Below are 24,147 nucleotides of genomic sequence, written 5' to 3'. Positions count from 1 at the left end.
TTTTGATCCAGAGTTCAGATATGAGGGAATAATCTGAAAGCAAATTGCAAATCAAAGTAGAGCATATTCAGAACATGTAAACTGGGTAAGAGTCAGAGATCTGGCTCCTGAACCGTTCAAGGTTTTCAACCACTTTCCTGCCTGTGTGTGTGTGTCACTGTGAGAGTTCCAACTGCAGCCAGCCAAGGAAAAAGAGTCAGCCTCATCCTCAGGCTGCAGCACAGAGATGAGCAGAATTCCTGCATTAGCAAAGGCATCTTTGGATCCAGAAAAGCGAGTAGGGACCTCAGGGCCCGGGCCCTTGTGTGGGTCACTGTGGTAGTTCAGGAGATACCATGGAGGACTCCCTGACTTCTGCTGCTGGCAGCTAACACTGTAGTTTCCAACACTGTATCCAATGAACAGGTGCAGATAAGTCTGGCTTTTGTCCCAGAAGATGCCGAGAGGTTTGGCTGAGTCAGCACAGGCTGGGCGAGGGAACCTGCAAAGACACTCATAATTCTGGGAATGAGTCAGAGTCTGAATCATTAGTTTTCTAAGCAAAATTTCTAAGCTCTCTCTCGCCGCCTGCATTTGGTGCTCTCCAGCTGCTTCTCCACCAGGGATGGCTGTTTCCTTGGATAGATGAAGGAAAAATGATGGCCAACCTGTTGCCAAGTTGCCATTTATTCAATCCCTTGTCTCTACCAGCTCTCTCCAACCCTCTCGCTCTCTTTCTGTCTATCTCTCTGCTGTTTCTATCTAACCATGCAATTCTTTCTTCCCGCTATATCTGTCTGCTCTATCTCTGTCTACTTCAATCAATCCATCAATCCATCCATCCATCAATCCATTTCTTTCAAGAATCCCCCTTTCTCCCTGCAGCCGCTCTTTTTTACCCTCTCACCACGCCTCCCCAACCATGCCTCCCCACAGGATGCATGATTAAAAATGTTTTTTCCAGACTTCTTGACCACCAGCAGCCCATGAGGGCAAAACAGCGTTTAGGTGTGTTTCTCCTCTCCTTAGACCTGCAACTTAATTAGCATCTTTAATTCTTCTAATATTTACCATTCTGTATAGACACAGTAATAGATACTTTTAGGCTTATAGGGTGACTCTTCTGGAGACATCTCACCACAGACTCAGACTACAGTGCTCAAGCTGGATCAATCATTCCTAACCCCAGCAGGGTCCAAATCTAGTTATTACTTTGGGATCATGGCATAATTTGTTTTAGACCAAACTCTTAACTTATAGTTAAACATTAGGGCACTTTGGTGCCGCACTGGAGGCTCTTTCAGGATCAGGGGAATGAGACCCATCATTGTTACTGGTTTGGGCATATGGATACACCGTGAGGAGCTTGCGAGACTCTCCCATGTGGGCAGGAAACTCTCCGTAGCTTTCCAGGTTCTCCTAGAGGGAGACCTAGGCTACAAGATGTCCGGGAGCTTGGTTTTATAGTCTCTGGATGTTGGCTGTTGGTGGGATTCCACAGTGCCAGGGGCAGTCTCTGGCTGTGACCGCCTAGCTACTGGAAAATGGGAAATCTTGGCAGAAGAGACCCAGTCCCAATCCGAGCAGACTTGGAGGTCTCAGCCCCAGTCCCACACACCTGGGTTCCTCTGCTGGTTCCTTCATGCGTGAGGCTCATCCGAACTTGTGGAGAGGGGCCTTGAGCATGGCTCTGGCTAGGCTCCGGAGGTCTTCCTTCAGTCACAGGACCTCTGCTCGGAGCGGGAAGGGAAACTGAAGTCCGCCTCCTCCGAGAGACCCCTTGGAAGACAGGCAGGCTAGGGGACAAGAGACTCCCTGCAGGGGAACAGTATAGATTAATTAAAGATTAGTAATTTATCATTGTCCGGGCTTGGGAAAGAGGGTTTCCTTTGTGTATGAAACCTTTGAAGGAGTATAAGCTTTGTTCCTTTGTAGAGACATTAGAGACCCTGGGCACTTATTTCACCAGAAACTACACGGAGTCCATGTAACCATTCATTTTCCTTCCCATTAATCTTTGCTTTCACCTCGCCTTACCACATGCCTGTGTTCTGCATGTACTGCATTTCTTTTGTTTTTGTGTAATCATTACTTGTCCTGAATAAATCTGTCTCTTGGCCATCATTCAGTAGCTTGTGTCTATAATAATCAGCCACAGGTAGTATTAGAATTGGTTCCTTATACCAGGTCACCAGTGCACATCCTTTTGTTGTAATAAGCAATATGAAGTAAATTAGTTTGTGCGTGTTAAGAGGGCAAGCTTGAGTGGTGGGTTAGACACATTGGTGGAGGGAAAGACACACTGAAGGTGGGATTGGTGTTGGAACATTGAATGCCTGAAAAAACTGTATTATGAATAACTTGGTAAATCATGAGTCATAATAAAGAATAAAATTTTAAATTTAAAAATTAGTGTAAATTCAAGGAACATTGCAAATATTCCTTGAGTAAAACTGAGTAAAATTTAAATCTAAATGCATGGAGATTTACAGCAACTGCATAGCAAGATTCTTCATCGACCCAAGGTAACAAGGGCAGGTTTATGTACTGGTTTCTCATCTAAATGTATCACTGTGTTGAGCACCACTGTATACCAGCAAACAGTAGTATTCAGCCTCATCCTCTGATTGGGCCCCCGAGATTGTGAGGGCAGCTTTGTCCCCACGGATGGAACCTGAGAACCGGGCCGGAGTCCAAGAGAGTTTTTTGTTTGTGTTGTAAATCATAGTTCTGGGAGCTTGACCAGACTTCTGCTGGAACCAGTATGGATAGTGACCATCAGTGACTGCTCCAGTGCTGGAAGCACATGTGAGAATGACTGTCCCTCCCGGGCTCACGGCCAGTGAAGGATCCTGAGTCACCACAGCCTGAGAACTGGACCCTGAAATGGAAACAGAAGCATGTCAGGAATGAAAATGGAAATCAGAGAAATTCCCCAAAAGTTGGTCACTTGAATCTCCATGAACCTGGGCAGTGAGTAAGGACAAGAAGAACGACGAGGAGGAGAGGAGTCCTGCTCATGGTGCAGACTCTCAAGGACATTCTGGCCACACAGCTGACACAGGACTCTGGGGCCTCTTTTATGTCCCTCTGACCCAGGGGGAAGGGTTTGTGTTGTGGGTTCTTGCTGCAAATCTGAGTCACTTAGCATAAATCCCCTCCCCAATACTGTGTCTTTAAGGCAACACTGAGTCTGTGTTGGTTTTCAGCTGGTTTAGTCCCTTGGGAGGAAGCACCTGTTGGCACTTCTTCAGTCTGGGCAAGCTACAGGCCTTGTTTTCTTCAAAAGCAACAGTGCCCCCTGCTGATATCTCAAGATAATGTTTAGTGTATTTTAATTATTCAGAGCAAAGTGGTTTTGTTTACGTGTCTTTTAGTCTTTTAAAAGATCCTTTTTCATCATGTAAAACCAAATTCTTATTTTTGCTTTTGTTTTTTTAATGGAAATCATTCAAAATATTGCCAGGATTCAACTCATTTCCTTCGAATACTGCTTAGTACCATCACTCTGACTCAGTCTTTACTAATCCTTGTTACTATTTCTTTAGTTCTGTTCAATATCCTCCTCAAACTTTCAGTTCTGCCTAAGTGTCTACCTATCCTTGTACCCATTTATCAATGATCACTTATGTAATTTCCTCTTTCTTTGTACTCATAACTCATTTTACTTTGAAGTATTTTTTATTGGTTTGGGGCGTTTACCAAGGTGACATCATGTTTATTGTCAAAAATCTTTGTCTTGGTTTGAGCTATAGTTTAGTGGGGAGAGTACCTCCCTTGCATGTGGCTGAATAGGGTTCAATCCCCAGTATCTCATACTGTCTTCAAGGCTTGCTAGGAATGATTCCTGGCCACACAGCCAGGAATAAGCCCTGAATACCACGTGGCTAAAAAGGTTTACAGGCTAGTATGAGATTGCATGCAGTACAATATTAGATATGGCAAGTATTTAAAACAGGCAGAAGAAAAAAGAATACATTTTAATTCTTTTATCTATGTTCTTGATGAGGATTTTTTTCTGTAAAAATTTTAAATTTACAGACAAAATGCAAAAAAATAAAGATTTCTTACATATGTTTTGATTTTTACCTATAATTAGGTATTATGTTAATCTTGATCATTTGGTTACTTTAGTTGCTGTTACAATTTCTCCATCTTTTCATTTTCAAATAGGTGTCAATGCACTGAACTTTTTCTATTCTATTGTGTGGTGATATCTAATTTATTTTTTACTTTATAATTCCCTAATTATATAGGTTATAAGTTTCTGTGTTTACTTCTTATATTATATTGTGAATATCCAACAATGTGTTAGACTTATTTTTAAAGGTCATTTGTGTATTCTTGCCTTATTTTTTATTATTGGTTCAACTCTCGAGAAATTTGCTAAACAATCTGAGGGATATTCTGTATTTGGTTCTGTATGTTTTGGTTAGTTTTAATATATGTGATTCACGATCACAATCACGAAATCCCATTAATCTTCAATTTCTCTAGCAGACTCTGTAACTTCTCATTTCGTCCTTTCCCTGAAATCTTAGAAGTCTATCTCGACTGGGCCCTCCCAATGATGTCTCACTGGGGGCTCTTTCAGGGTCAGGGGAATGAGATCCAGCTTGTTACTGGATTTAGCATATGAATACACCATGGGAAGCTTGCATGGCTGTCCCATGTGGGCAGGAAACTGTCAGAAGATTGCCAGTTTCTCCCAGAGGGAGAAGTAGGTAGGCTACAGGATATCACTTCTGGGAGCCTGCTTTTAAGTCTCTCTCTGGATGTTGGCCTTTGCTGGGATTACACACACCTGGTTCCTCTGCCGGTACCTTCATGCGTGAGGCCTGTCCGAACATATGGAGAGGGGCCTCGAGTATGGCTGTAGCTAGGTTCGGTGGCCTTCGGCCGCTGGGAGCTCTGCTCGGGGTGGGGAGGGAAGCTGGAGCCCATGCCCTCTGAGGGGCCCTGGGGAAGACAGCCAGGGGGGCGGGCAAGAGCCTTTCTGCCTGCAGAGAGTAACATATGTGAATAATATATGTGATTATTCAGAAGAAATGAAAATGAACAAATTAACAATTTCATTTGCCAGCAAATAGATTCAGGCTTTTCAGCCAATTAAACCATCACATTGGGTATGAGTGATTCTTTCAGAGTTGATCTGCAAATGTGTTCCTGAATTACCCTGGATGTGCTATCTTCCATCACAATTTTGCTCCTTGAGTTGGCCATTTTGGAAACTTTTCTTAAAAATTGGGTGGAAAAATTATATAGGTTGTGGGATATATTGGTGCTAGCTCTTAAGGTCTGACCCTACCTGTGCAGTGAGAGGCACATGAGTAGGAGAGGAGCCCGGTCTCTGGTAGCTAAAGATCCCTGACCCCACCTTTGAGAATTTCTACCCAAGTCCCTTTTACTTCTTCACCCTATGTAAAAGTAAGGACTATCTATGCAAAACAAGTTTCCATCTATTAATTAAATGAGTCCAAATCTCAGTGCAGAGTCAGCAGGAAAAAGATTTGCTTTCCCCTGTGGGAGAGCCCAGCAGGAAGCACCTATGAAGACTAAGTCCATGCTCAGGTGACTTTGATAGGCCAGAGAAGGAGCAGCTGCAGAGTCTCATCTGAATGCACAGGGAACAGCCACCAGGCCCAGACACCAAGTTTACTGATCTCACTGAACAGATAAAGAAGAAGCACATGTAGTTCCACAGTGACCCTGCTAATTGTATTTGAAAAAACTGAAATGAAAATAATATCTTAAAAGAGCTCATAGACTAGATTACAAATAATATTTCAAGTAAGGTACAGAATTGTATATTAGATAAAAATAAACAGTAGTAAAAGATATGAAAAGCCATGTAGAGCAAGTTTATAGATTTGCATAAAATGTAGAAGATATCATGAGGGTAGTTAGAGAAGTCTCAAGATTACATGGTCAAATTTCATTTCAATGATTTTCATAAGGGGCTCAAATGGTGGTACAGACAAGCCCTGGTCCTTGTCTGAGTCAGTGTGCTTGCTCAGGAGATGTTACTCAGGCTTTCAGGTTTCGTCTACACAATTCTGTAGTTTCCTACCATTTCCGTGAATGTGGCCAACCCAGGCTCTAATCTCTGGCATTTCATACGGTCTCTGAGGACACCAGGAGTGATCCATCTGTACAGATCTCTGACCACTAGTGGGTGTGGCTCAAATACAAACAAAAATATTTTTTGTAACTGTAGCACTGTCGTCGCACTGTTGTCCCATTGTTCATCGAGTTGCTTCAGCAGGCACCAGTAACATCTCCACCGTGAGACTTGTTGTACTGTTTTTGGCTTATTGAATATGCCATGGGTAGCTTGCCATGCTCTACAGTGCGGGAGGGACACTCTCGGTAGCTTGCTGGGCTCCCCAAGAGGGATGGAGGAATTGACCCCAGATGGCCGCGTGCTAAGCAAATGCCCTACCTTCTGTGTTATCGCTCCAGCCCTTTTTCATAAATTTTATAAAAGTATATCATATTTTTGAAAACATAATAATACTATACTCAATACTCAAATAAATAATTTTTAAAATAATTAAATTTTTATACCTCTAACTTTGTTTTTGTTTGGATTTTGGGGCAACCCCCGCTTTGTGTTTGAAAGTCCCGTCTGCGAGGCTCAAAGAACTGCAATCCTGGAGAATTTACCAATGCTTCTGGCATGATAAGAATGCACATAACCTACTGAACTATCTCTCTGACTAACCTATAAATTTAAATGTTAAAACAAATGTTCTAAATTAAATTTTAAAAATTCCAAGGGTGGGTTATTATACTGATAAAGTATATACATCCCACTCTGGCTTCATCCAAAGAAACATCAACTGTCATCTTTCAGAACATAAGGAGGAATTCCTGAGTGCACAGCTAGCAGCAACCCCTAAGCATTGCTGGGTGTGGCCGCCAAAACAAAACAAAACCCAGACCCCCCAAATCTAAAGTATCCGTGTCCCATGGTAACTTCCTCAATATACAGTGTTGTTTGTAATTTTTCAGAGCAAATGATCATTCATTTCATAAGTAATTTTCAATGATTTTCTGGACATTACTGATGACAGAATGTAATTGGAATTAATTTTAAACATTCCATATGATTATGTTATATTAAATGTGTATTAATTTAGAGCAACATGTATACTATATAAAAAGTTTTCAGTGATGTTATAATTACATAAAATATTGTTTTATTCTGTACTCATAATGAGAGTCAACATTGATAGTGATGCTGCATATGGAGGAAATATAATTGATTTTACACCAATAACATTACTTGTGCATGCCTGGTAATTCCTGTGATCAGCTTGTATGCCAAAAAAAAGAAATAGAGTAAATCCTAACTTAATAAGAAGCCAGGAACTAGGACACCAGTATTTAAGTGAAGGAATTGGTCATGACCTGGAATAACTTTGTTTACTTGAAAGTTTGCAGGAATATTTGTTATTTTTCATCAACAATATAGAGAAGACATAGCAATAGATGACTTTACTAGAAGTCATCTATCTTTTGCTGCTGTAATCAGCAACAAAAGATGAAGCTTAGCTATGGGTTTATGTCTCACTTCCCCACTTCCATCTGTCACTGTGGAAATGGTTGCTGAACCACAGAGCACAGAAATACTCAGCCTCGTCCTCTTCCTTGGCTCCAGTGATGGTGAGGACTGCCTTGTTTCCAAGCAGGGAGCCAGAGAATCGGGCAGGAACATCAGGATATCTATTACTGGTTCCACCCATTAGACCCCAGGGTTTCTGGTAGGGCTTCTGTTGAACCCAGCTGGCAACGTGATTGGTGGTGACAGCCCCAGTACTGGAGCCACAGGTGAGTGTAACTGTGCCTCCAGGAGTTGTGGCTAGTGAGGATTCTTGAATCACCACATTCTGAGAAGTGACCCCTGAAAACAGATGTGAGATCAAGGGCTTAGGATAAAACAATAATACAAAGGTGCAGCAGAGTATCCTTTGCCATTTTCTCCCACCAACCCAGAGAGTCCCCCTGACCTGTGCAGTGAGCCAGAAATGTGAACAGGAGAGGAGCCCAGGCCATGGTGGAGACAACCCAAGGCTGTGATTTGTCAGACTCCTCAGCTCAGGACCAGCCTCCAAGCTCTCATTATACCTGCTTCCTCCTGTGGAGGTGGGGCTGTCATGCAAATGAGTTCCTGTGAGTCACTCAGCAGTGTGACCATGGCAGTTTCTGAGTTGTATCATGTCAGTGACATGTACTAGAGGGCCCTAGGGTCTGGAGCTGCAGCTCATTGCAGAACTTGCTCTCAGAATATGGCACACTGCCCCCCCTAGTGTCCACTGATGAGAAGATTAAGCATTGCTTGTCTTTTTTTCCTTGTTTCCAATTTCTTTTCTCAGATCTGGAGATTTTAGGTCTCTAACAATATAAATTCAGTCTCTGTGATTCCCCAGGCAGGAACCGGATGAATGAGTTTTATGAAAGGGGAATCTGCACACATCAGCATTCTTCTTCTTCTTCTTTATCCTCCTCCACTTTCCTTAGACAACTCTGTTGAGCTGAAGCTCTGAGCTACAGGATTCTTTCCTGTTAATTGCTGCAAGTTCCTGAAAAACTCATGGACTAATGTGGATACTTTGCCATATGGGTAATTGATGATGTCACGTGTAATGCTTCACTGCCACCTGTGCCTTTTACTGCTGAGTACTATTTAGTTCTCAGTTCTTAAATGAAAACTAAACAAAATTTATTGTAGATTAAAGGGAATTTGAAGTCCTTTGAGTCCTGTATGTTCTCGGGATGAGCATCCCAACTCCACCTAAAGTGCTTGAGGGTGCTGCTACTGAACCCCTGGAGTTAGAGGAGTCAAATAATCTCATCTATTGGGTCTGAGGCATTCAAGGGGAGACTAGCATTAAGCAAGCTTTTCTTAAAGTTTTTCATTATTTTCCCACATTAAAACTATTGGCACATACCTATTGTACAGCTCACAAAACTTGACTCTCATTCACAATATTTTAAGTTATATATCCTGACGCTACCCAGAATAGACATGATTTGAAGATTATCATCTCAGCTTCCTCTCCCTGTTTGTATGGCTACATTCCAATATCATGAATTTTTAAAAAAAATTCCTGAAGCCCTCCATTGCCTTGGGAATAATTGGCCTTTGACCTCAAAATATTTTACCCATTGCCTAAAGGTGAGGTCACCTCAGCCCATCATTGCTGTGCTATGCTTCGAAAGGTTTTTTGCTCCTTTGTGAACAAATCTAGACAAATCCAGACCAATCTTCAACTCACTGAAAGACCCCCTAGTTGGGAACAGGCTTCTCAGGCATGATTTCCATAGAAAATGCTTAGTCTTGGCTCTCTTAGGTCCTGATTTCTTGAATCCATGGTGGGCTTCTGACTACAGCAGGATCTGGCCTTATAACCTTCTTGTCGAATTTGTTTCCTCTATGCTTGAGGCCATTAAATTACAGAAGGTGACTAATGTGCAACCAGACGCAAGGAACTGAGGCATGTTACTGACGACCTCCCCACATCCTTCTTCCGAAGACACCTTCACTGCACTATTGATGCCCATAAGCAGGAAGTACCTTGAGCAATTTGATGATCCATTTCCTGACTGCAGTCAGAATTTCTTTCTTTGAGAGGGGAAAATGAAAGAGGGAGCCTCAGTTTCTCATTAGCGACTGATGTTACCAGTCCGTTTTTAGCTGTCTCCATTCCACACCTTAAGCATCCTCTCACGTCTTGAGTTCACCTTTTTGAGGAAGGGAAGTTTGAAATATCCCAAGACAAAAGTTCCACTGCAGAGCTAGAGTGTTTTGACACTAAGAGAGAATGTTCAATACCTATCTTAAATGGTCAAATAAATATCCCAAAAGAACTAAGTCAGCCAGCCCACACTGTAATATCCCTAAATACTCATGAAAAGCCTGTCACTTGGCAGGTAGCACAAAGATCAACCCAGTTTTTCTATAACCCCCTCCTGCCCACCATGCACACTCACACACACACACACACACACACACATTCGAGCTACATCTAACTTAGTTCTATGCTAAGTTTCTCCACTGTTGGAAAATTTCTTCCTCTCCTAGTTAATTTCCTCTGCCTATTTCTATTTTCTAACTTTGAGCATCCATTTTTTTTTCTTTTTGGGTCACACCCGGCGATGCTCAGGGTTACTCCTGGCTCTGCACTCAGGAATTACTCCTGGAGGTGCTTGGGGGTCCATATGGGATGCCGGGGATTGAACCCGGGATGGCCACGTGCAAGGCAAATGCCCTACCCACTGTGCTATCGCTCCGGCCCTGAGCATCCATTTTTTAAACAATGTTTTCATTTCTACAATTATTGAACAATCTAGAAGCATGTAGAGAACACAGAGACAAGTTTTCCCTGCTGTGCATCACTTCTTTTTCTGGGACCAGGAAAGTGTGAGAATAGCTTAGTTCTCAAGGAGAGAGACAGAGAATCAGACCAGAACCCAGCGGTGTTTTGGATATGTCATAAATTAGTGTCTTGGGAGCTTGACCAGTCTTCTGTTGAAACCAGTATGAATACTGACCATCAGTGACTGCTTCAATGCTGAGACCACATGTGAGAATAACTGTCTCTTCTGGGTTCATGGTCAGTGAAGGCTGATTCACCACAGCCTGAGAATTGGATCCTGAGATGGAAACAGAAGCATGTCAGGAATGAAGATGGAAGTCAAGAGAAATCCTCCAAGTTCTCGTCACTGAAATCTCCACAATCTGGGCAAGTGAGTAAGGAAGAGGAGGACAAGAAGAAAGAAGAGAGGAGTTTACTCATAGTATGACTTTCAAGTGTGTCAGTATGACACACTGACCCCATAGTTGACTCTTGACCTGTGGGGCCTCTTTCTTGTTCCTCTGGCCCTGAGGGAAGTGTTATTGTTGGGTGTGCTTGCTGAAAACCTGAGTCCTTTAGCATACATGCCCTCCCCCAATTGTCTCTTCAATTAAGGACTAACTTTGCTGGGAGGGGGAAGCCTGGGATGGTTGGGAGCTATGTTAGTCCCTTAGGAGGAAGCACCTGTTGGCAATTGTAGATCAGACCAAAGAGATTAGATTATCTGGGGCTCATACAGTCTGGATTTGCTGCAGGCCTTGTTCACTTTAAAAGTGTCATGGGGCTGGAGAGAAAGTACAGTGGGTAAGGCCCTTGCCCTAACTGAACGCACCTGACCCAGGTTCTATCCCTGGCAACCCATATGGTCTCCTCTACCTGTCAGTATTAATTCCTGAGTACAGAAACAGGAATATTACCTGAGCATGGTCATGTAAGGTGTGGCCACACATAACCTGCATAATACAACATGACCCATGCCCCAAGATCAAAAAATCAAAAGCATCGATGTCCTCTGGTAACTTCCTCATATTAAAAAGTTTGAAAAATTTTCAGAAGAGAAGTTCCTTCATTTCATAAGAATTTCTCAATACTTTTCTGGAAATTAATGACTATAGAATATAATTTGAATTAATTTTCAAATATTGCATATATGATTTATGTGATATCTTTATGCATATGAATTTATATCAATACATATATTTATATTGTATAAAATGAAAATAGATGCCATAAATACATAAACTATTTTTTCCCTCCTTACCCCTAGTGAGAATGTATATTATGATGCTTCTGAGAAAATGTAATTGACTTTACCGTGATAACATAACTTGTTCGTGCCTAGAAAATTTCCTGTGTTTAGCTTGTGTACAAAAATAACCAAAATAAAGTAAAGCCTAACTTAATGAGAAGCCAGGTCCTAGAAAACCAGGATTTAAGTGAAGGAATTGACCAAGATCTGGAATAATATAGATACTTTGCCAGATGGATAATTTCTTATGTCATGTTTGTGTGCTTCACCACTCCAATTCGGTTAGAACTTGTACCTGAATAATGTCTAGTTTTCAGTTCTTAAAGCAAAGCAAACTAAACACTAACAAAATCTCCTATGATAGAGTGTACTCATATCCATTGCATCCTGTACTTCCTGTTTGAGCATTCGAACCCCACTTTAAGTGCTTGAGAATGGGCTGCTGCAAACCCCAAATTACTTCTATTTGAAGAAAAAACAGAAACTCTCTACTGCTTAGGGTTGCTTTGCATGGTGAACCTCATAGAGTATCTCTTCAAGTTGCCTGTGTTAGTATCCATGCACCTGAATATTGTAGATTTTCAGCCCTCAGTAGAGACCATCAGGCAGTTTCAAGTGGCTGCTCCCAACTATGCTTATCCCTAGTCACTTTGGGTGTGGAATGTACCCCTAATATATAGAAAGGCTCAGACACACTAGTACAGGACTTTGTGATAGTATGGTACGTCCTGCTTCCCACTATCTAGTTCACAACGTTTCTCCTTAGAAGTATGACACATCACCCTTTCTGTGGCTTCCTCAGGACCTCAGGCAAACCATGATGCTCCACTTGGACTCTTTAGGTTTCTTTGTTTATTTATAAACAAGTGGTCATAACTGAGCCCGTTTTTTCATACAACATGCTGTTAGATAAGAAAGTTGTTCATAGGTCCTCCTGTGCAGGACACCAAATTCCCCTTGTTATTTATCATTTGTCAGAGATGAAAGAGTGTATCTTCAACATTAAAAATATTTTTCAAGCATATATGAACTGAAAATATTTTGTTTTTAGTTATACTAACTAACCAGGACACTGTGATTTTAGTTGTTCTTCTGAGGAAGACTGGGAAAATCTTTTGCAAGTGAGAAGGAAGTGATATTTAAGCATCTAGGGGTGGGGAGGCACTAAGTTGTGTGCACAGACACAGTGAACAGAACATGCTTTCATATGTGCCACATGTCTTCTTTGAACAGCCAGTTTTCACCCAGACCAGGACTTTTAGTATTAATACAGTCTTGCTGAAACAAAGGTGATAATTGATAGTCATTATGGGAGAAATCTAGAAGAGACTACCAATTTATTGATATTTTGGGATCCTGATGGTTGATATGATTCAAACAAGTGAAAGTACATTGAAAACTACTCTGGTTATCTTTTGAGTTGCTTTATTCCTGATGGCATTAAACATTTTTTTGCCATGTAAAACCAAATTCTTATTTTTGCTTTTGCTTCTTTTTAAAAATGGAAGTCATTCAAAATGTTGCTAGGATTCAACTCAGTACCCTTCGAATTCTCCTTAGTACCATCACTCTGATTCAATCTTTACTAATCCTTGTTGAAACTTCTTTACTTCTGTTCAATATCCTTCTCAAAGTTTCAATTCTGCCTAAGTGTCTACCTATCCTTGCACCCATTTAGCAATTACCACTTATGTAATTTCCTCTTTCTTTGTATTCATAACTGATTTTATTTCAGAAATATTTTTATTGGTTTTGGGTGTTTATCAAGGTGACATTATGTTTATGGTTAAAAATCTTTGTCTTGGTTTAAGCTGTGGTTCAGTGGGGAGAGTACCTCCCTCAGATGGCGCTGATAAGTGTTCAATCCCCAATACTATGCTCCAAGTTTGCTAGGAGTGATCCCTGACCACACAGCCAGGAGTAAGCCTTATGTACCACCTGTCAAAAAAGGTTTTATAGGCTTGTATGAGATTACATGCAGATTACATGCAGTACAAAAATTAGGTTTGGCAAATATTTAAAACAGCAGAGGAAAAAGAATGCTTTTTTTAAAAAAAAAGAATACCTTTTTTTTTTCTCTATGTTCATGATGGGGATATTTTTCTGTGAGAATTTTATATTTACAGAAAAAAAGCAAAAAAATATAGAAAGATTTCTTATATATGTTTTGCCTTTTACCTATACTTAGGTATTATATTAATCTTGATCATTTGGTTATTGGGTATATACTTTAGTTACTGTTACAATTTTTCCATCTTTCCATTTTCAAATAGTTGTCAGCACACTGAAACTTTTTCTATTCTATTTCTATTTTTGTATGGTGATATCTAATTTATTTTTACTTTATAATTCCCTAATTATGTAGGTCATAACTTCTTGTGTTTCTTCCTTATATTGTGAGTATCTAGCAATGTGTTAACTCTATTTTTAAAGTTCATTCTTATTTTCTTGCCTTATTATTTCTACTGATTTTTAAATAGATTTGTATTTTGTGTTTATTTATAATTGGTCAACTCTCGAGAAATTTGCTAAAGAATCTGAGGGATATTCTTTGTTTGGTTCATTTATGTTTTGGTTAGTTTTAACATACGTGATTATTCAGAAGAAATGAAAATGAACAAATAAACAATTTTATTTTCCAGCAAGTAGATTCAGGCTTTTTAGTCAATTAAATTATCACATTGGATGTCACTGTGACTGTTATCCTGTTGCTCATCTATTTGTTAGAGCGGGCACCAGTAATGTCTCTAATTGTGAGACTTATTGTTACTGTTCTTTTTTAAAAAAAAATTTTAAATATTATTGAATCACCTTGAGATAGTTACAAGCTTTCATGTATGTGTTCTTGGTGTATCCAATAAGCCACGTTTAGTTGCCATGCTCTGCCATGCCGGAGATACTCTCGGTAGCTTGCCCAGCTATCTGAGAGTAGTGGAGGAAATGAACACAGGTCGGCCGCAGGAAAGGTGAACACCCACCGCTGTGCTATCACTCCAGCCCCACATTGGATATGACTAACTTTTTTCTGAGTTGATCTGCAAATGTATTCCTGAATTATCCTGTATGTCTTATCTTCCATGACAATCTTGTTCCTTCAGTTGGCCATTATGGAAGCTTTTCTTCAAAATTGGGATAGGAGAAATAATATTTAGGTTGTGGGGTATGTTGGGGCTGGCTCTTCAGGTCTGACCTACCTGTGCAATGAGAGAGGCACACGAGTAGGAGAGGAGCCCGGGCCCTGGTACATAAAGATCCCTGACCCCACCTTTGAGAATTTCTATCCAAGTCTCCTTTTCTTCTTCACTCTATGTCAATGTAAGGACTATCTATGCAAACAATTTTCCATCCATTAATTACCTATGGCTTTTGGGGGCTGTGGACAGTGGGGACAGGAGGCCTCTGCTCTTTTTCAGACAGTTTCATTTTCTGTTTCTCTCTCTCTCTCTCTCTCTCTCTCTCTCTCTCTCTCTCTCTCTCTCTCTTATCTTTTGGACCACAGAAGAGCCTGATAAGCTCCGCATGGCGTATTCGATATGCCAAATACAGTAACAATAACAGGTCTCATTCTTCTGACCCTCTAATCATTGGGAAAAATGAGTAAGGAGAGGCTGCTTAAATCTCAGGGCTGGAACAAATGGAGACATTATTGGCACCCGCTCGAGTAAATCAATGAACAACTAGATGACAATGATACAGTGAATTACCTACAACCTCCGGAGTCCTGCATCTAGAATCCAAATCTCAGCCCAGAGTCAGCAGGAAGGAGATTTGCTTTCCCCCATGGGAGAGCCCAGCAGGAAGCACCTATGGAGACTACAGTTCATGCTCAGCGACTCTGATGGGCCAGAGAAGGAGCAGCTGCAGAGTCTCATCAGTGAGGGCACAGGGAACAGCCACCAGCCCAGACACCAAGTTTACTGATCTCACTGAACAGATAAAGAAGCACAGGTAGTTCCACAGTGACCCTGCTAATTGAATTTGAAAAAACTGAAATGAAAATAAAATCTAAAAAGAGCTCATAGACTAGATTACAAATAATATTTCAAGTAAGATACAGAATTGTATATTAGATAAAAATAAGCAGCACTAAAAGATATGAAAAGCCATATAGAGCAAGTTTATAGATTTGCATAAAATATAGAAGATATCATGAGGGTAGTTAGAGAAGTCTCAAGATTACATGGTCAAATTTCATTTCAATGATTTTCATAAGGGGCTAGAATGGTGGTACAGACAAGCCCTGGTCCTTGTCTGAGTCAGTGTGCTTGCTCAGGAGATGTTACACAGGCTTTCAGGTTTCCTCTAGACAATTCTGTAGTTTCCTACCATTTCCTTGAATGTGGTCAACCCAGGCTCTAATCTCTGGCATTTCATATGGTCTCTGAGGACACCAGGAGTGATCCCTCTGTGCAGATCTCTGACCACTAGTGACTGTGGCTCAAAAAAAAAAAAAACAAAAATATTTTTCATAATATTTTAGAAAAATAAATATCATATTTTTGAAAATAAATAATAAAATATTAACTACTCAAATAAATAATTTTCAAAAGAATTGAATTTATATACATCTAACTATATTTCTGTTTGGATTTGAGGGCAACAACAGCTTTGTGCTTGGAAGTCACCCCGGAAGGCTCAAAGAACATGCTATCCTGGAGAATTTACCAATGTTTCTGGCATGAAAAGAATGCACATAACCTACCGAACTATCTCTCTGACTAACCTATAATTTTAAATGTTAAAACAAATGTTCTAAATTAAATTTCAAAAATCCTGGTTGTAGGTTATTATATTGATAAAGTGTATATATCCCACTCTGGCTTCATCCAAAGAAACATCAACTGTCATCTTTCAAAACATAAGGAGGAATTCCTGAGTGCACAGCTAGCAGCAACCCCTAAGCATTACTGTGTGTGGCCGCCAAAACAAAATAAAACAAAAAAACCCAAAACTCTGAAGTCTAAAGTATCAGTGTCCCATGGTAACTTCCTCAATTCACAATGTTGTTTGTAATTTTTCAGAGCAAATGATCATTTATTTCATAAGTATTTATCAATTATTTTCTGGACTTTAATGATAACAGAATATAATTGGAATTAATTTTTAAATATTCCATCTGGTTATGTTATATTTAAGTATACTAGTTTAGAGCAACACGTACACTGTATAAAAAGCTTTACAGTGATGTTATAAATTCATAAAATATTGTTTTATTCCTTACTCTTAATGTGAATGAACATTGTTAGTGATGCTGCATATGGAGAAAATATAATTGACTTTACCCCAATAATATTACCTGTGCATACCTGGAAAATTCCTAGACCCTGTGATCAGCTTGTATACCAAAAAAAAAAAAAAAAAAGAAATAGAGTAAATCCTAACTTAATGAGAATTCAGGAACTAGGAAACCAGTGTTTAAGTGAAGAAATTGATCATAACGTGGAATAAATTTGTTTATTTGAAAGTTTGCAGGAATAGTTGTTATTTTTCATCAAAAATGCAGAGAAAACCTTGAAATAGATTACTTCATTACAGGATCTGCTGTACTCAGCAGCAAAAGATAAAGCTTAGCCCCAGGTTTATGTCTCACTTCCCCACTTGCATCTGTCACTGTGGAAATGGTTGCTGAACCACAGAGCACAGAAATACTCAGCCTCATCCTCTTCCTTGGCTCCAGTGATGGTGAGGACTGCCTTGTTTCCAAGCAGGGAGCCAGAGAATCTGGCAGGTACATCTGGAAGCCTATTACTGGTTCCACCTATTAGACCCCAGGGTTTCTGGTAGGGCTTCTGTTGAATCCAATTAGCATAATTACTGGTGGTGACAGCCCCAGTACTGGAGCCACAGGTGAGTGTAACTGTGCCTCCAGGAGTTGTGGCTAGTGAGGATTCTTGAATCACCACATTCTGAGAAGTGACCCCTGAAAACAGATATAAGACCAAGGGCTTAAGATGAGACAATGATGTAAAAGTGCAGCAGAGTATCCTTTGCCATTTTCTCCCACCAACCCAGAGAGTGCCCCTGACCTGTGCAGTGAGCCAGAAATGTGAGCAGGAGAGGAGCCCAGGCCATGGTGGAGACAACCCAAGGCTGTGACTTGTCAGACCCCTCAGCTCAGGACCAGCCTCCAAGCTCTCCTTATACCTGCTTCCCCCTGTGGAGGTGGGGCTGTCATGCAAATGAGTTCCTGAGGGTCACTCAGCAGTGTGACCATGGCAGTTTCTGAGTTGCTCCATGTTAGTGACATGTACTAGAGGGCCCTAGGGTCTGCAGCTGCATTTCATTGGAGAACTTGCTCTCAGAATATGGCACACTGCCCCCCCTAGTGTCCACTGATGAGAAGATTCATTATTGCTTGTCTTTTTTTTTTTTTCTAGTTTCCAATTTCTTTGCTCAGATCTGAAGGTTTTAAGTCTCCAACAATCTAAATTCAGTCTCTGTGATTCCCCAGGCAGAAACTTGATGAATGAGTTTTGTGAAAGGGGAATCTGCAAGCATCAGCACTATTCTTCTTCTTTATCCTCCTCCACTTTCCTTAGACAACTCTGTTGAGCAGAGGCTCTGAGGTCTAGGATTCTTCTCTGTTAATTGCTGCAAGTTCCTGAGAAACTCATGGACTAATGTGGATACTTTGCCATATGGGTAATTGATGATGTCACATGTAATACTTCACCTCTACCAGTGCCTTTTAAAGCTGAGTGCTATTCAATTCTCAGGGTTTTTTTGTTTTGTTTTGTTTTTTATTGAATTATTGTGAGAGTAGTTACAAAGATTTTCAGTTTAAGTCTTAGTCATACAATGGTCCAAGACCCATTCCTTCACCAGTGCACATTTTCTATCACCAAGAACCCCGATATATCCCTTGTCCCACCCCTCCCCCTGTTTATGTGGCAGATGATTTTACTCTCTCTCCACTTTAATCACATTCAACATTTTGACAAAAGACCCACCATTATTATTTGGATTTTTCCTCAACAATCAGACCTTACAAAATAGGCATCATTAGATAATTTGTTTTCTATTGCTAATTATCAAAAGCATATCATGTCACACCGCCTCTTTGCAGCTGCATGATTTTGGATTTCTGATATTTTAGTAATAAGTCTGAGGGATTTCTGCCAAAAGCCTCTGGGTTCCAAGATTGGTTTGTGTGCCTCTGGGATCATGGCTGATTAGGAGCCAGGAACCTTTTGTGGGCAGCAACTCGGGGCCTCATCAGGGCAGGAAGAGGGGCCTATTCCACCTCCCATCCGGAGAGGCTTCATGTGAAACGTCACTTCAGTCTCATACCTGGCTCTCCAATAGGCTCTGGAAAGCTGGTGGCCACCACACTGCCAGGGAGAAAAGATGGGAGGGAAAAACACTTTCCTGCCCCCAGGGTGGCACCATGTTGAATACTGAGCAGTAGTTCAATGCTCAGTCCAGATGCATTTCTGCCAAAAGCCACTGGGTTCAAGATTGGCCTGTGTGCCTCTGGGATCATTGCTGTTCAGGGCCTCGCCAGGGTGGGGAGAGGTGCTGGTTCCATCCCCCATGCTGTGAGGCCCCACATGTCACTGCTCTCTCTCTAGTTTTGGCCAGGGGCAGATGCTAGATAATTTATTTTTCATTGCTCACATTGCATATCAGGAAAGGTCAGAGGAATAGTTCTGATAGCCACATACTGGAGACATGCTTATAGAAGCTCATGGTCACTGGGATTCCATCTGGAGAAGGCAGGGAGACTGCACCTGCTCCATCTGGGGCATCCCAGAGATATTGGCTTGGTATGGGGCATGGAGAAATCTCCAGTGTTGTGGTGCCCACTGGGTTTCTTCAATGCTGAATGCGGCAAGATGGTGCCGGGGACCAAGTTCTCAGTTCTTAAATGAAAACAAAACAAACTCTGTTGTAGATAAAAGGGAACTTGAAATCCTTTCCATCCTGTATTTCCTCTGGCTGAGCATCCCACCCATTCCTAATTAAAGTGCTTGAGGATGCTCCTATAGAACCGCTGGAATTGGAGGGGTTAAGTAACTTCAATTACTGGGTCTGATGCATTCTAGGGCAGACTAGCACTAAGCAAGGTTTTCTTAAGATCTTTAATTATTTACCCACATTAAAACCTTTTTGCTGGAGCGATAGCACAGTGGTTGGGCTTTCGCCTTTCACATGGCCGACCCATGTTTGATTTCTCTGCCCCTCTCAGAGAGCCTGGCAAGCTACCGAGAGTACGGAGCCCACACGGCAGAGCCTGGCAAGCTACCTGTGCGTATTGGATATGCCAAAAACAGTAATAATAAGTCTTTCAATGAGAGACTTACTGGTGTCTGCTTGAACAAATCGATTAAAACCTTTGGAGCTTACCTCTTGTACACCTTACAAAACTTGTCTCTCGTTCACAGTACTTTAAGTTATATTTGTTGACGCCATCCAGAATGGAGATTCTACTCTTAGATAATCATCTCAACTTCCTCTCCCCTGTTTGTATGACTATGTTCCAATACCACAAACTAAAAAAATAAATTCTAAAGTTCTCCATTGTATTGGGAATAATTGGCTTTTGACCTTGAAATATTTTACCCATCGCGTAAAGGTGAGGTTTCATCAGTCCATCATTGATGTGCTACGCATAGAAAGGTATTTTGCTTCTTTGATGAAAAAATTTAGACAAATACAGACCAATCTTCAACTCACTAAAAGATTCCCTAATTGTGGGAACAGGCTTCTCAGGCATGATTTCCATGGTAAATACTAAATCTTGGCTCTTTTAAGTCCTGCCTTTTTTTAATCCATGGTGGTCTTCTGACTACAACTGGACCTGGTCTTATAGCCTTCTTGTCTAATTTGTTTCTTCTATGCTTGAGGACTCTATGATTGAGGGCTGGTGAGATAGCACACCGGGTAGGGCATTTGCCTTACATGCAGCCAACCTGGATTGATTCTTCCATCCCTCTCAGAGAGCCCAGCAAGCTACCAAAGCATCTTGCCAGCACGGCAAAACCTGGCAAGCTACCCATGGCATATTTGATATACCAAAAATACTAACAACAAGTCTCACAATGGAGACAATACTGGTGCCCACTCGAGCAAATCCATGAAAAACGGGAAGACAGTGCTACAGTGCCTTATGCTTGAGGCCATTAAACCACAGAGGGTGACGAATGTGTAACCACGGACACAAGGGACTAAGGCATGTTACTGCAGACCTCCCCGCATCCTTCTTCCTAAAACACCTTCACTGCACTAGAACCCTATTTATGCCCCTAAGCAGGAAGTACCTTGAGCAATCTGATTCTCTATTTCCTGACTGCAGTCACAATTTTTTTTCTTTGAGAGGAGGGAATGAAAGAGGGAACCTCAGTTTCTCATTAGTAGTTGATGAAAAAAAAAAGTCCGTTTTTAGATGTCTTCATTCCACACTTTAATCATCCCCTCACATCTAGGGTTTACCTTTCTGAGGAAGGGAAGTTTGAAATTTCCCAAGACAAAAGTACCACCTCCTACCACAGAGCTTAGGCTCATTAGCCACTAAAAGAAAATGGGCAGTACCTATCTTAAATGGTAAAGCAGATAACCCCAAAGACCTTAATCAGCCAGCTCACAGTGTAATATCCCTAACTACTCATGAAAAGCTAGTAACTTGGCAAGTAGCACAAAGATCCTGTTTTGGTTGTTTTGGGTTTTTTTTGGTTTTTTTTTAATTAATTTTTTATTATAGAATCACTGTGAGGTACAGTCACAAAGTTATGAACTTTTGTGTTTGCAATTTCACTCATACAGTGATCGTTTACCCATCCCTCCACCACTGCCGTTCTCCTCCAACAATGATCCCAGTATCCCTCTCACTACCCCCACCCCACCCTACACCACCCAACCCTGCCTCTGTGCAGGGCATTCCCTTTTGTTCTCGCTCTTTTTCGGTGTCGTAGTTTGCAATAGAGTTATTGAGTGGCTTTGAGTGGCCTTCATGTTCGGTCTATAGTCTACTTTCAGCTTGCATCTTTCAACGCGAATGAAGACCCAGTTTTTATAAAACCCCCTCAGTCCCCCCACCCAAACACACACACACACACAGGAAGCATATCTAACTTACTTCTAAACTGAGCCTCTCTATTGTTCTTAATTTCTAAGACCTATTTCTATTTTCTAACTTTGAGCATCTTTTTTTGTCTTTTTTTTTAATATTAGTGAATCACCGTGAGGTACAGTTACAGACTTATAAACTTTCATGCTTGCATTTCAGTCATACAATGATTGAGTACCCATCCCTCCACCAGTGCCCATTTTCCACCACTAATGGTCCCAGCATCCCTCCCACCACCCCCACCCCATCCCCTCCACCCTGCCATGCCTCTGTGGCAAGGTATTCCCTTGTGCTCCCTCTCTTGTGTTGGGTATTGTGGTTTCCAATAGAGGTATTGAGCAGTCGTTATGTTCTGTCTATGGTCTACTTTTGGCACACATCTTTCAACCCGAATGGGTCCTCCCAATATCTTTTATTTGGTGTTCCCTTCTCTATCTGAGCTGCCTTTTCCTCCAGCATGTGAGGTCGTTTTCCATGCCGTGGAGCATTCCTACAAATATTGAAGAATCTAAAACCTTGTAAAGAACACAGAGACAAGCTTTCCCTGCTCCTGCATCACTGCTCTGCTGGGCCCCAGAGAGGGTGAGGGCAGCTGGGTTCTCAAGGAGAGAGATAGAGAATCAGGCCAAAGTCTGCAGTGTTTTGGATGTGTCATCAATTAGTATATTGGGAGCTTGACCAGTCTTCTGTTGAAACCAGTATGAAGACTGACCATCAGTGACTGCTCCAGGCTGAGACTAAATGTGAAATTATTGTCCCTTGTGTGTACATGGTCAGTGAAGGCTGATTCACCACAGCCTGAGAACTGGACACTGAAATGGAAACAGAAGCATGTCAGGAATGAAGATTGAAGTCCAATAAATCCTCCAAAGGCAGGTCATCAAAATATCCACAAACCGGAAGAATCTAGGAGTTCTGGTAAGCCACGCAGGCCGGAGAATGCTCCGGACCCAAGACCAGTCCAGCAACACCGGGGAGCCAGACTAAGGAGGTACAGCCAGTACGCCTTCTCCAGATGGAGCCCGGCGACACTGAGCAGCTACTATCATGGTCCGGGATTCGGGACTGGGACAGACCTTTTCCAAAAAATGAAAACATACAATCTATTGATGCCATCCAGCATGTCTGACTGTTGGAGGAAAACTTCCAAATAATAATAGTGAGATTCCTGTTGAAAATTGAATGTAATCAGAGTAAGGAAATAGTAAAGTGAAAAATGTCTGCCACAGAGGCAGAGGGGGAGTGGGAGGGAGGTATGTGGGGGTTTGGTGGTGGATCATATATGAAAATTTGTAACTGTATTTCACAGTTATACAATAAAAAAATAAATAATTTTTAAAAAATCATTTAAGGAAATATCCACAAACCTGGCCAGTGAGTAAAGAAGAGAACAAGAAGAAAGAAGAGAGGAGTTTACTCATAGTATGACTTTCAAGGACACACTGACCCCATAGTTGACCTCTAGGGCCTCTTTCATGTTCCTCTGGCCCTGAGGGAAGTGTTATTGTTGGGTGTGCTTGCTGAAAACCTGGCCCTTTAGCATACATGCCCAACCCCAACTGTGTCTTCAATTAAGGACTAGCTCTGCTGGGAGGGGCAAGCCTGGGATGGTTGGGGGCTGGGTTAGTCCCCTAGGAGGAAGCACCTGTTGGCACGTCTAGTTCAGACCAGAGAGATTTAGATTTTCTGAGGCTCATAAATCTAGATTTTCTGCAGGCCTTGTTCACTTCAATAGTGTCATGGGGCTGGAGGGACAGTACAGTGGGTAAGGCCCTTGCCTTGAATGCCCCTGACCCAGGTTCTATCCCTGGCATCCCATATGGTCTCATGCACCATTCAGGATTAATTCCTGAGTACAGATCCTGGACCATCACCGAAGCATGATCATTTAAGGTATGTCCACACACACCACCCCCTCAAAATACAACAGTCCCCAGCCCCAAATCCAAAACATCAAAAGCATCGATGTCCCCTGGTTACTTCCTCATATTTACAAGTTTTGAAAATTTTCCAGTATAGAAATTCCTTTATTTCATAAAAATTTTTTAATACTTTTCTGGAAAATAGTGGCTATAGGATATAATTTGAATTAATTTTCAAATATTGCATATATGATTTATGTTATATTTTATGCATATGAATTTATAGCAATACAAATACTTATATTGTATAAAATGAAAATATATGTTATAAATGCATAAACTATTGTTTCCATCCTGAGCCCTAGTGAGAATGGACACTATGAGGCTTCTTTTGAGAAAATGTAATTAACTTTGCAGTAATAGCATAACTTGTTCATACCTGAAAATTTTACTGTGTTTAGCTGTGTAAGAAAAAATAACAAAATAGAGTAAATCCTAACTCAATGTGAGGGTAGGTCATAGGACAACAGTATAAAAGTGAAGGAGTTCATCAAGCCCTGGAACAATTTTGTTTATTTGAAAATTAGCATTGAAGAGTTGTTGCCATTTTCCACCAACAAAATAGAGAAG

At 41.2% G+C, this 24,147-nt stretch overlaps 1 gene segment (V, D, J or C); it reads right to left on the bottom strand.

The window, feature by feature from the left end:
• Window positions 1-7,586: 7,586 nt before the first annotated feature.
• LOC129407125 (Ig lambda-2 chain V region-like) lies at window positions 7,587-17,661 on the bottom strand (the record flags this gene model as incomplete). The annotated part of the segment is given in 3 exon segments: window positions 7,587-7,855; window positions 17,201-17,509; window positions 17,616-17,661. Coding segments are annotated over 3 exon segments (624 nt in total), but the record flags the coding sequence as incomplete, so codon positions are not given.
• Between the last annotated feature and the right edge of the window lie 6,486 nt (window positions 17,662-24,147).

This window comes from Sorex araneus, chromosome 9 (genome assembly GCF_027595985.1).
Source record: "Sorex araneus isolate mSorAra2 chromosome 9, mSorAra2.pri, whole genome shotgun sequence".
In the NCBI taxonomy this organism is placed as follows: Eukaryota; Metazoa; Chordata; class Mammalia; order Eulipotyphla; family Soricidae; genus Sorex; species Sorex araneus.
The sequence above is the reverse complement of the archived record's forward strand: the minus strand, read 5'-3'. Positions and strand labels throughout refer to the sequence as shown.